The sequence below is a fragment of the Rousettus aegyptiacus genome, unplaced genomic scaffold (genome assembly GCF_014176215.1).
Source record: "Rousettus aegyptiacus isolate mRouAeg1 unplaced genomic scaffold, mRouAeg1.p scaffold_m13_p_3, whole genome shotgun sequence".
NCBI classification, from domain to species: domain Eukaryota; kingdom Metazoa; phylum Chordata; class Mammalia; order Chiroptera; family Pteropodidae; genus Rousettus; species Rousettus aegyptiacus.
In genome coordinates this window covers 41,024,635-41,036,687 of record NW_023416306.1, presented here as the reverse complement: position 1 = coordinate 41,036,687, position 12,053 = coordinate 41,024,635, and the positions used below count along the sequence as shown (strand labels likewise).

Genomic DNA, 12,053 nt, shown 5'->3' with positions numbered 1-12,053 from the left:
GCGCCGCGGCTGCCAGACCGGGAACCAATTGGCGCTCGGCGAGGCGGCGGCCACTTCCTCGTCTGCCCCGCCGCGCGCTCGGGACAACTCGAGCGGCCGCGGGCGGGGCGGGGACTGCGCGGAGCTGCTCTGCCTGCGTCCGCTGGTTCCGCTGCCAAGGGTGGGCGCAGGTCCTTGAAGGCGCACCGCTGTAAACCAGACAAAAAAGAATCGCTGGGGCGCAGGGAGTGCTGGCTGGCGGGGCGTTCGGTTGGCTTTTCGTGCGTGGTGGTTAGGATTAGCTGCTCCAGGAAGCGAGATGTCGAAGCCGCCACCCAAACCGGTCAAACCAGGTAAGGGAGGTGCTTGCCGGGTCCTCCGACCGCCTCAGTGCCTTGCGCTCCTTCTGCCACTTGGCAGGGCAGACCAGGCACGTCGCCGGCCCCGAGACCCTCTCTCGAGGTACAACCCACCGGAATGGGAGTTGTTCGCTTTGTTGCGTTCACTAAGGGGGAGGGATCGTGTTGGATAGCAAGAGGATTTCGAGGATTTTTAAAAACTTTATTTTTAAAGGGGAGTCGCCTCGGTTTTGCAACATTGACATTCGCTGCAACTTTCAAGCCGATGTGATGGATATTTCCCATTGAAGCTTTCCTGGATGACAGGGCCATTGAGATCCCTTAACAAAATTTAAATAAATGTCCTGAAAAATGGTCTTTTAGCCACTTCCTCTTTTTTTTTTTTTCCAGTGTCTGTCACTGTCAAGTTAGAGTTCTTGACCCGCCAGAACGAACGGGAAGTGCGCTACTTGCAGGGTGGGGTGGGTGACCGAATCTCCTTTGGAACTTTTGAGAGGAACAGCGTTTGAAATTGACCTCAGGATCTTGGGAAAAGCATTTAGAAAACTAAACTAGACTTCGTGGCGAGAATCTAGGCTGCGGCAGCGTAATCTCGGTTATTCGGAAGTGTCTCTTTATCATACTATGCAAGTCCTGTGCCTCCACTCCCCTAGAGAATTTGGCCTGCTAAACTGGAGAGGGTGCGATTACTAAATTCTCAAGGCATTGCTTTGGCCGATAGTCCTGGTTCATTTTTGATTCTATTCTTAGAATATTTTCTATGATAGGAAGAAACAAGAATTTAAAAGGGACTGGTGAGTTTCAATTCAATATCGTAGTGCATTCATTTGTAGGTAATTAGGGGAAACGTAGGAAATGGAAAATAAATAGCTCCAACATACTCTTGGATCTTTTTTTGTACAATCTCACGTAACTTTAGTATAGCACAGGCCGAATTTATCCGTTTACCTCAAATTTCCAAGTAACCTTGGTGGTGAGGCGTAGAGTTTCAGTGATCAATTTTTTTCTAATTTTCCTAAACTTTAATCAAGCATTACAACTTTCATGATTACTTAGTTTTCTTTCTTTGCCCTGATACAGCGTCAGTTTCAAGCCATTTTATTTGGAAATTATGTACATACTCACATATATAGAATAGTGATTCACTGAGGGCTTAAATTTCTGTAGGCAGGGTGTGGAGGAAGTTGCTGGGACTTTGGCTCGGTTGTGAGCAACCGTGGGCGTGGCTAGCTAGAATTGGGCTCTGTACTTCTTTAGTTGGGGGATCTGATGAGAAATTTGTATTTTAAGTGAATATGTAGGAGGTGGCAGCTTTTTACTCTCAGATGTAAATCAAGACCTCGAGTGTCCAACAAAGCAGAGTTGTTCTTTGATAGCCGAAGTACTGTATTTTAAGAAATTCCTGAGAAGCTATTCATGAGATTTTTAAAATCTCTCTAGACACTAAGTGATGTCTGTGCTGCAGATGGAGGGACATCGACAGTGATGTGTATGTGTGTGTGTACACGAGTGTGTAGATTAATACTCATATACACAGGAGTGTGGTGTAGGGATCATGGTGTTACCAGTTGGGGATAAACTCCCAGGAACCATTTTTGTTGTCAGATTCTCCTTCTGTTCAGTAAATCAGAAAGTAAATGGTTGAAAATGACTGTTGTTTAGAGAGAGCTTAGACTCCGCACTCATTTATAAGTGACATCGAAACTCAAATAAGGTCACCATAGAAATCATTTCTTCAGTTTACTAATTTACAAATTAATGAGAAATACTGTCAGTCCCACTGGCAACTTCGTGTGGCCTGATAACTGAAAACAGAACTGCCCTATTATAGCACATTTCCTATGTGCCAAGCACTGATCTAATCACTTTAAATATATTAACTTGTTTACTTCTTACAGCAACCCTGTGAGGTGAGTTCCCATTGCACAGGTGGGGGAATGAAGGCAAGACACAGAAAGATTAATTTGCCCATGGTCAGCAGCTGGATAAGGAGGAGTGGGGAGGATTAGAACCCAGGAGGATTAGAGCCTGGCTTCAGAGTCTGGGTTCTTAGCTATAATGACTTACATCACAGTGCACCATCCACATGAGTATTTTAGAGTTGGTGGGCAGAAAATGGAAAGGAAAGTGCCTCTGGTCTTTAGTCAGACTTTCTTGTCACAAATACACATAAAAGTCACTGCTTGGTTGGTAGCAGCAAGGAGAGTGATGATGAGTTTTGCTCTCTTGTCCTGCAGGCAAGCTACATGGGTGAAGATGTCTGAAGCAAGCTTGGAACCGGGGTGGGGAAGTGTATTTAATTTTTGTTTTCTTGATTTGTTAATACACTGCCTCATCCCAAGTGAGCGTAAAAAGAGATAAAGAAAGCAGGGTCATGTAGAGGGAGGGAAGAGTAATAAAAGGAAACCAAAAGAAAAGTTATCTTTCAGACACACATTGTAAGGTCCTGCACAATTTTTGAAAAATGGCCGTAGATTTGGCTCTCAGCTTCAAGTAGGAAGATAAAAGATCAATCATAAGATTACTAGTGTTCATAAAATTAAAATGTATTACTTGGTTAGGAAAAGTTATTTAATGGTACTGGAATCTGAAGTGAGCTTCTCCCATTGTTTTCTTGAAATGTTGGCATGGACTGGACAACTCTACAAGAAACACAAGTGGGGTATCATAGTAGTGGGCCATATACTTTCCTGCAAAGCAAGATCTGGTGGAACAGCATGGCTTACTTCATAGGCAGTGCTAAAAGGAGGGGAGCTAGGTGAGAGAGGATAAAAGGCTTACTGGAAGATCTTAGTAGCAAGGAACATTGAGCTATAATGTGGGATAATGTGTCTATCGGTATGACTGGCATGTACCTCATAAGGGGAACTTTGGAGGATGTCCAGGCAAGCCCTGGTCAGATGCTTGCGGGAAAGCTCTGCCACTTAATTTTCTTTTGCATTTCCTTAAGTTTCTTCCTGAGGTTATACGAGGGGTCACCTCGTTTGGGATTCTGGCCACAATCAAAATTCTTTTGCTAACCACTTCTTAATACGTGCAGCTTATATTTTAGGCTCTGTGCTAGACCCTGTGGTTCCAAGAACAGTGAAAGACCCAATGAGGGTCTTCAGTCTAATGGGGGACATTTATGTATCTACAGATAATGTCTTAGATTGTCTCATATCTATAATTGCATGGCCGATCTTATCCATTTTGTTGAAAAAAATCTTATAATTAAAAATAAAAATAATATTTTATTATAGAAAATACACTAGAGAAAAATAATAAATATATAAATCAAAACACAAAAATCATCCCTACTTATCATCTAGTGATAACCACTTTTTTTCTCTCAAGTTTTCTTTTTTCTTCTTCAAATCCATTTCATTCAAAAAAGAAAATACAAACAATGATCTTCAGAATCGTGTCTCAGTTTCAGTTTTAAATGCCTTGCTGATGGTTGGCATATATTTCCTACAGTCTGTATAGTATCATCTATACTCTGCTTGAAAAATCAGTTCTATCACATTTTAACCTTTCCTTGGTTACTGATTTTTTTTCTCTATAGGGTTGCTTTTGGCCACTCCAGGTCTGTCACCGAAACCCTTTCCTCTAATTGTTAGATATGTTGCCATGATACTTTGTCTGCTAAACTGTGCAACAGTTTTGTGGTTTTCAGCTCATTCTTTATGTGACTCTCCATACTTTCTATTGAACCAGCCAGCCTCTCAGTTCTACATATATAGCACTTCTGTTCTTTTCAGCCACCCTCCGAAGCCTTACAGTTCAATTAGGATGAAACTGCCTAGCCTGTTGGAGTATAGAAAACAACTTATGTTCTCACAAATATTTTTTAAAAAGTGGTTTATTCTCAGATGATGTAAAAGTGGGCCAAATGATATTGAATGAGATTTGGACCCGAATCATTGCGTTGCAAGCAGGTTTGATGACCCTCCACTGTAGTTGGAAGTCTGATGTCTGACCTTGACCAATTCTTTTAAATGGCTTATTGATTTTGATGGTGGAAGTAAAGCAGCATAAATATTTCACATGTCTTGTGAAAATAAATTCATGGGACTTTAAAGAAGCAAATGTCATTATTTTGGGTTCTCGTGTATACACAGTAGAAACATCATAAGCTTCAAAGATGTCACACATATGCTGCTTATGTAATACCCTTGAGAGGAAAAAGGTCTTCATCTAAAATGATCTGAACTTTTGTATAGTTTTTTTTTTCCCCTCTGAATAAATAAATTAGTCAGAGGTGCTCCATTTATAAAGTTAGAAAAACATTTTGAAAATTACAGAATGATGATGATAGTAATAATTAATATTTATTTGACCCTAATTAAATGTCAGGCATTGTGCCAAGAACTTTAACTGCTCTCTTATTTGATTATTTTAACTTCCCTAAAAGGTGGATTCTAATATCTCCATTTTATGGATGAAGTAGGACTTAGTGAGGTTAAGAAAACTACTTGAGGTCTCAAAGTTAGGAAGTGGTGGGTTTGATCTGGAAATGGAACACAAGTCTTAACTAGAGTCTCTACATCGATGGCAGAGAAACCTGGGAAGATTTTGTTAGGTTGGATAAGCTTTTTTTGAGCTTTTGTTATATATTAACTTATGTAGTTGTATTTTTTGCATGTGTTTTGTATAATTCCCCTTTTTTGTTTGATCTGTATTGACTATTAGACACTTTTTGAGAGTAGAATAATCTTTTATTTCTTTATAACTGCATAACAACTAAACTTTTTATGCATGACAGATACATAAAAAGTCTTGATACATAAAATCTTTCTGGAAGAAGGTAGATGAGACTAACTGGGCACATCTTGTAGGTTTACTATAAAGTAGCAAAGGCTGGAGGCAGTATATACATCATCACTACTGGAAATAGTGGGGTCCTCTCCTTTTTGGGTTTTCTACATTCCCACTGCTTGATTTCATTATAGCTAGTGACTGGCTTTTCTGACATGCCTCTGTGAGGAAAGAAAAGATTTTTCATCTACCCTCTTAGGTTCTGTGTCTGAGTCCTGTGAATTAAATTTACAAAAAAAAAAAAAAACAAGCCCCAGATAACTAGCAGAAAAATTTAATACAAATTTAATTGATATTTAAAATTTTACGTCTACAGGGAATATGTAGTAAAGAAGTGAAAATGCAAAGAAGTGATTTGACTTGGAAGTTTGTATACCATTTTAACAAAGGGTGATACTTTGTAGAGAAGTGACCAAAGGAAAAGGGGTGTTGGGCTTCTAGGGGAAGTAAATTGTGGGAAGGTAAATATATGGGGAGACTAATGGAAGATAAGGGTTATTATAGTAAGGTTTGTTTACACAGACTTGTCCCCGTATCATTTCCGTCTCCAGTGATAAGAGTTGCTCTCTTTCTTATATGGGGGCATGTTAGGGGAGCATACCATCATAAGGGGAATTTATGCCCTGCTTTTAGGCAGATAAGGAGAGGGCACAGAGTTCTTCCTGTGTCTGCTTTTTCTCAATTGCCTTCAGCTCAAAATAATCCTTATGCCAGAGGGGCATATTTTGGGGTGGCAGATTTTGATTTCGTTTACCTTATACCTCATATTTAATGAAAACCGTCACCAAAGTTGTCCTTTCTTACTTAATGCCCAGGGGAAAACAATGTATCAGAAAGGGAGGGAGGGAAAGTGAGAAGGGGAGGAAGGGAAAGAAGGTGGGAGGGAAGGAAAGGGAGGAAGGAAGAGAGAGAGAGAGAGAGGCAGGCACTCCCCCTTTCAGTGGGCTGATGTGAGCTATGAAGTCAATATCCTCTTGTCAATTTGTAATTCATACTTCAATAAAGCTAGGAAAAACAAAGATTCTCTATCATACAAATCAAAGGAGTTTGGGGAAAATTTTTTAGATATCAGTATAGAACGTTTTGAACAACTGCATGGTACTCTGTTGTCTTTATTTAACCAGACTCATGTTAATATGCATTTAGATCATTTACACTCTTGTTATAACAAATAGGGTTATACTAACCTGTTGCTTACCTGTCTAAGTCCACAGAAGAAAGTCCTGGTGGGATTGTTATATTGTCAGAGGGAATGTACCTTGCCATTTTCAAAGACAGTTCCAAAATGCTCTCCAAAGAGGTTCTACCAATTTACCTTCCTGCCAAAAATGTGACCTTGCCTTAAACAGAAAAATGACAAAGCATGTGATAGATACTGTCAAAGTGTGATCAGAGAGCTAGGAAGTGCAAGAAAGGAGTTTGAAGAAGTTGCGGAGGTGTCACAGAAGAGGGGAAATGTAAGCAGGGTCTTGAATGCTGAGTAAGAGCTTGGTAGGCAGGAAAAGAGGGAAGTCATTTGACTTGGGCAGAAATAATTTGATATGTCCTGTCCACATTCACTTGACTGCACAGAGACTGAGTTCTGTCAGAGAAGTCAGGGGGACTTGATGTGCACACATAGAACTGTGGATCAGAGAAATTTGCTCCAAATGAAAGAGAAAGCCATTTATCTAGTGTAGCAGTCTGGAAAACAGTACTGCTCCACTCAGAAATCGATAATTCAAATGCCTATATATCAGCCCTTTACATATCTGTCAGTGTTAACAGTAGCTGTGGGTGTTTAGTTTGCAGCCATGGATTAAAGAGGGTCATGGCTTCAAATCTCTTAAAGTGATTGGTGGGACTGTGTGGTCACCTTTTTTTCATTCATTCTTGCCAGTCATTTCACACTTGATGTTTGGGCATCTGTAGAATTTTTAGAAAGCCACAAAGCAAATCTCTCAACTTACTCTTGGAGTAAGAGTTGCAGGAGAGTTTCGTATTTGTGCATTTTGTTTAGTATGGGATTTTCCAACTGGTTAGCATCCCATAGAATTTGATAAGTCACTTTCATTTTATATTTGCGGAACCAAAGAATACATTTAAATGTAGTTCTTTCCCAGTTTAGAGCTCTTCATTTCCAGGGAGCCTGAAGGTAATTTGAATTCATATTAAGACCTTGGGGACCAACTCAGTTTATATTCCTGCCAGAGGGGCTTGCCTCAGGAGGATCTGTAGGCTGTCCCCGGGAGTCTTTCTGGCAACCCTATACCAGGCATTTTGCTTGGTTCTGAGAAATGCGTGGGTTATATGCCAGGATTCCCTCCCTCATCTAGGAGTAAAGATTTGAATAAAACTTACTTGCATGAGACAAAGAAAGGGCTTCCACTGGAGAGTATTCTGCAGTGGCTGTGTCTTTTAGGAACCTCTTGACCCAACCCGTGCTCGAGGGGAAGACACCTCCAAATTCAAGCTCTCTGAGCATGGTGAGGGCAGCTAGACTGAGAGAAGCACCCCTCTCCCCCCTGCTAGTTGGCACAGTTGGCAGGTATCTCAGACTCTAAATTTGGAAGATGCTACAATCTCATATTTCCTTGCTTAAAAACCAGATTCTTAAGACTCTACTTAAAATGTTGCTTACTCAGGTTTAAGGGGTTTCCTGGCTGCTCCAGGGGCTATTGTTTTGATGAGTCAGTGCAAATCAGCAATAGCCCAGGGAGGACCTAAACTGAAAGTATTCTCACTGGTTTTTCAGGCAAGGAAACTGGCTATGAAATGGTGCAACAGAAACTGTACCCTCCAAATTTCTTTTTTTTGAATAGCGTGCCAAACTTGAGATTGTTTTCAACCTTATTTTTCTTTTGGGGAATAAATTATGCTCTTTTATTTTTCTGTTCTTAAGTTCTAAATCTAAGTCACCAATGAGAACCTGGACCTGTGTTAAGGTGAAATGTGAAGTAGGAGTCACTGCTTATGGTGACTTCCCACTTCCTTTTTCAAGGCACATACCCGTATCACAGGGCTCATGTTCAAATAACCCTAATTTTACTTAATAATGGCCCCAAAGCACTAGAGTAGTGATGCTGGCAATTCGGATATGACAAAGAAAAGCGCTTCCTTTATGTGAAAAGGTATGTATTTGTAGGGAAAAAACACAGTGTATATAGGGTTTTGGTACTATCCGTGATTTCAGGCATTCACTGAGGGTTTTTGAACATATTCCCTGAGGATAAGGGGGGCTTCTGTACTTCTGTACTTCTTTTTTTTAAGTTTTTTTTTTCTTAGTTTCAAGTATACAGCACATTGGTTAGACATTTATAGTTTATGAAGTGACTCCCCTGATTACTGTATCACTCATCTGGCTCTACACATAGCCATTAAAATACTATTGACTATATTTCCTATGCTGTACTCTATATCCCCGTTACTATACTCTTTAATGATAGGACTTTAGGCATAAAGATGGCTAATACAGTGGATATTCTAGGACTAAACTGTGATTTGGAGGAGGAAGAGGCATACTATAGTAAATGGAAACTAAACATTAGCTTTCGGGTGAAGTTCTGGCCCCAATTTTCTTGTTAACTTGCTAGGTCACCTTGCTAAGACAGTACCTAGATCACTCTGGTACTATTTCTTCACTTGATTCTAAATTTATTTTTAAATTTTCATTGCCTTAGAATGACTTTTCAAATAATTCCCCAAATTTCTACATAATTTCATCCTGTGCTTCTTATAGAACCCTGGGAGATTTTCGATGATACCCATCTTCCTGCTAATCCCTATGCTCAGTGCCATGTGAATGCAAACATATGCAGGAATCAAATACTTTAAGGACTTTTCATAAGTCCAGATTTTCATGGCAAATATGGAGAGAGAGGAAAGGATGGGAAGAGCTTTAGGGTGGAGACATAATATGTTCATAATTATGAACTGATTTCACTTAGTCTCTGGCTACACAAGGCAGTGGAGTTGTGTTTTTGTTGTTGTTTTTTGTTTTCTTTTGTTTTTGCAGCTGCTTTGAGAAAGAGAACATTAGGGTAGCCATGCAGAAATGTGTCTAGATCCTACTTTCATGGCCAAAGAGACCCTTGCAAAATGTGGTTATTCATGAATGTGGTTATTCAAAATGTGGTTCTTCATAGGCCTTTGAGACTATTAGGGCTTTTATGTTTGCAAAAAAGCTAATTATAGCTTGATAATATCAACTCCATAGGTTGAGGTTGAAGAATATATCTTTATCTAGTTTTAAAAATTAACTTCTTGCAAAATATTCAGAATCCTTCTTTCTCCAACATTTTTTTCCTTTCTTTTTTGGAGGTAACGGTTTTAAGCCATGGATTCAAGTTCAGACCTTGCTTTATAGAAATTCTTTTAATTTTATTCCAGAAAGGAGGATTTTCAATGCTCCTCTCTGGAAAAGGGACGATTCTTCCTCTAAGAAAGTAGTTCTCAGCCTATGCATTCTTCTGTCAATTAATGTAGTTCTCGCACAAGAAACCAAATGCCTCCTTTTTTTTTTTTTTTTTAAATAAGAAAATAGCATTAATATACTTATAGGGATTCTGATAAAGCGACAATTTTAAGAACACAGAATTGTACAGATAGGTATAAATTTTATTGCTAAATCTATAGAACTCAAAAACAAATTCTGTTCATAAAACTATTATAGTGCTCTTGAGTATTAATTTTCCACTAAATACCTTTAAGATCATAGTTAAAGAACTGTAATTTGTTAGGATAGGTGACAAGAGAAGATGGGTTACTTCTACAGCTGGACAGTGGGTACGAAAGGAGGGTAAATTCCTAGTAATTATTATGAAAGTCTACAGTTTAGATGACCACTGTGTATTGGTGGAAAGCCAGCTGGCCTAGAGAACACCCGAGTTTTCCCTCTTCTGTTTCTGCAGGTGGAGGTTATTTTTACTGTCAACTCATCCACATGGCAAACAGCAAATAATTCTTCAGGCTCAAGGATTTGGGAGGGGACTAAAGGTATTCCGAGATGTTTAAGGGCAAATTCCAATGTCTTAATCCCCTGCTTTCCCTTAGGTCCCTGCACAACCCCAGAAAGGTAAATGAGCTTCTGGGCACCCATTAATGAAAGAGTTAAAGTTCTTGAGCAACTTGCCTCCTCAGCAGTGGTTGTGAAAGGTGCCTTGGGCCTTGGAGTTAGTGGAAATTTGTCACTGAATCTAAATTTGTGATCCTCAGCTCCTTTTCATAAGAATGATCCTGTAATTACCCTATTTTAATTACAACTCCAGAAAACCACAGCTTTTCATTCGTTGACCTTTGTTATTCTCTGGGAAACTCTAGGGACTTCTCTGTCATTCTTTAGGGACTTTATTCTCTTGAGACCCTCTTCCTTCTCTCAGAATCTGACCTGGTTTGGGAAAATACCTGAATATTTCTTTGACCTTTTCTGGGAATCACTTGGACTCCTTGGGTCTTCCCAGACCCTCCAGACCTCTAACTCCCCTGTCTATAAACAATCTCTACTTTCAGAACCAGGCAAGCTGGGGCATCCCCGTGCCTGCACTACACCACCTCCAGTTCTTCTGTCTATATATTGTTCTGCATTCTGGGTCTGCCCTACCCTGCCTCCTGCGCCTCTTTGCATCAGCAACTCCTGTCGTCTTTCCAAAATCAAAGTAGATGCCACCTCCTATCCAGCCTACATGTCCACTGTGTCACTTACATGTCCTCTATAGTCTCACTTTTGCAAGCATACTTCCTATTGCAGTTGCTTTATCTCTCCACTGATTTTTTTTTTTTTCTTCTTAGTGGTGAGATAAGGGAGATGAAGAAGACAAAAAATGACTCATTGAAATACTCTGTGGATGAAGTACAAATAACTTTTAAGTTGTCCTTTAGTAGGGCATTACAAAAGAATACATTTTCCTGGTTATATATGGAATTCCTATTCCTTGTAGACAATTTAGAAAATAAACTAAACATGACTCATAGTTCTACCACCCAGAAATGACTATTAACATTTTGATGTTGTTTCCTTCCAGTTTTTCTTCTATGCGTATTTTTGTTTTATATAGCTGATTGTATATATATTACCACTAGCCTTTTTTACATAACAGTGAAACATAAATGTATCTCCAAAAAGCTAATTTTTATTATTATTATGGTAACCTGTATTCTAGCATATATATATACATTTACATGTTCATACATTTCTGGTTTTTCTGTAATTATGTATTCATAGCTGTTATGGACTGAATGTTTATGCCCCCTACCCCAATTCATATAGTGAAGCCCTAACTCCCTGAAGACCTAATCTAACCCTAATTAATTTCCCAAGGGTCCCACATAATGGGATTAGTGGTTTTATAAGAAAAGGTAGAGAGATCTCTCTGTGTGTCCAAAAAAGTCCATGTGAGCACACAGTGAGAAGGGAGCCATCTGCAAGCCAGAAAGAGTTCTCACCAGAAATAAAGTTGGGTAGCACCTTGATCTTCCCAGCCTCTAGAACTGTGAGAAAGAAATGTCTGTGGTTTAAGCTACTCAGTCTGTGGTATTTTGTTAAGGTAGCCTGAACAGACTAAAGACAATAGCTACAGTTTGAAAAACAATAACTTAAAACTCACATTTAATTCTTTAATAGCCACTGAGGGACATATGATACTAGATGCTATCCTTTGTTTGCATAACAAAAGCATTAAGATTTCTTTGGTGGGATATTATAAATGATAGATTCTCTCATATATAGCAGCTGAATTTTGATAAGGCTATTTTGCCAGTATGGATAAAGACATAAGGAATAAACCCCCAAATAAGTTAAAAATTTGTAGTATTTAATAATAGCTAATACTTATGGGTACATAAAATACCTCAGGAACTTTACTCAGTAATATATGTTAATTGTTTAGTCTCATTTAGCCTCAGCATGCCAGCATTAAAAGCTCAGCTTTCTGAGCTGCA

At 39.3% G+C, this 12,053-nt stretch overlaps 1 protein-coding gene across 1 annotated transcript in view; it reads left to right on the top strand.

Moving 5' to 3' along the window:
• The first annotated feature begins 53 nt into the window (after positions 1-53).
• The window catches only part of OSTF1 (osteoclast stimulating factor 1), a 44,279-nt gene continuing 32,279 nt past the window's right edge, over positions 54-12,053 (top strand). Inside the window, exon 1 of the mRNA XM_016146207.2 lies at positions 54-332. Within this exon, the coding sequence (XP_016001693.1) occupies positions 299-332 (34 nt within the window). The 5' untranslated portion in view covers positions 54-298. The remainder of the gene's footprint in view (positions 333-12,053) is intronic.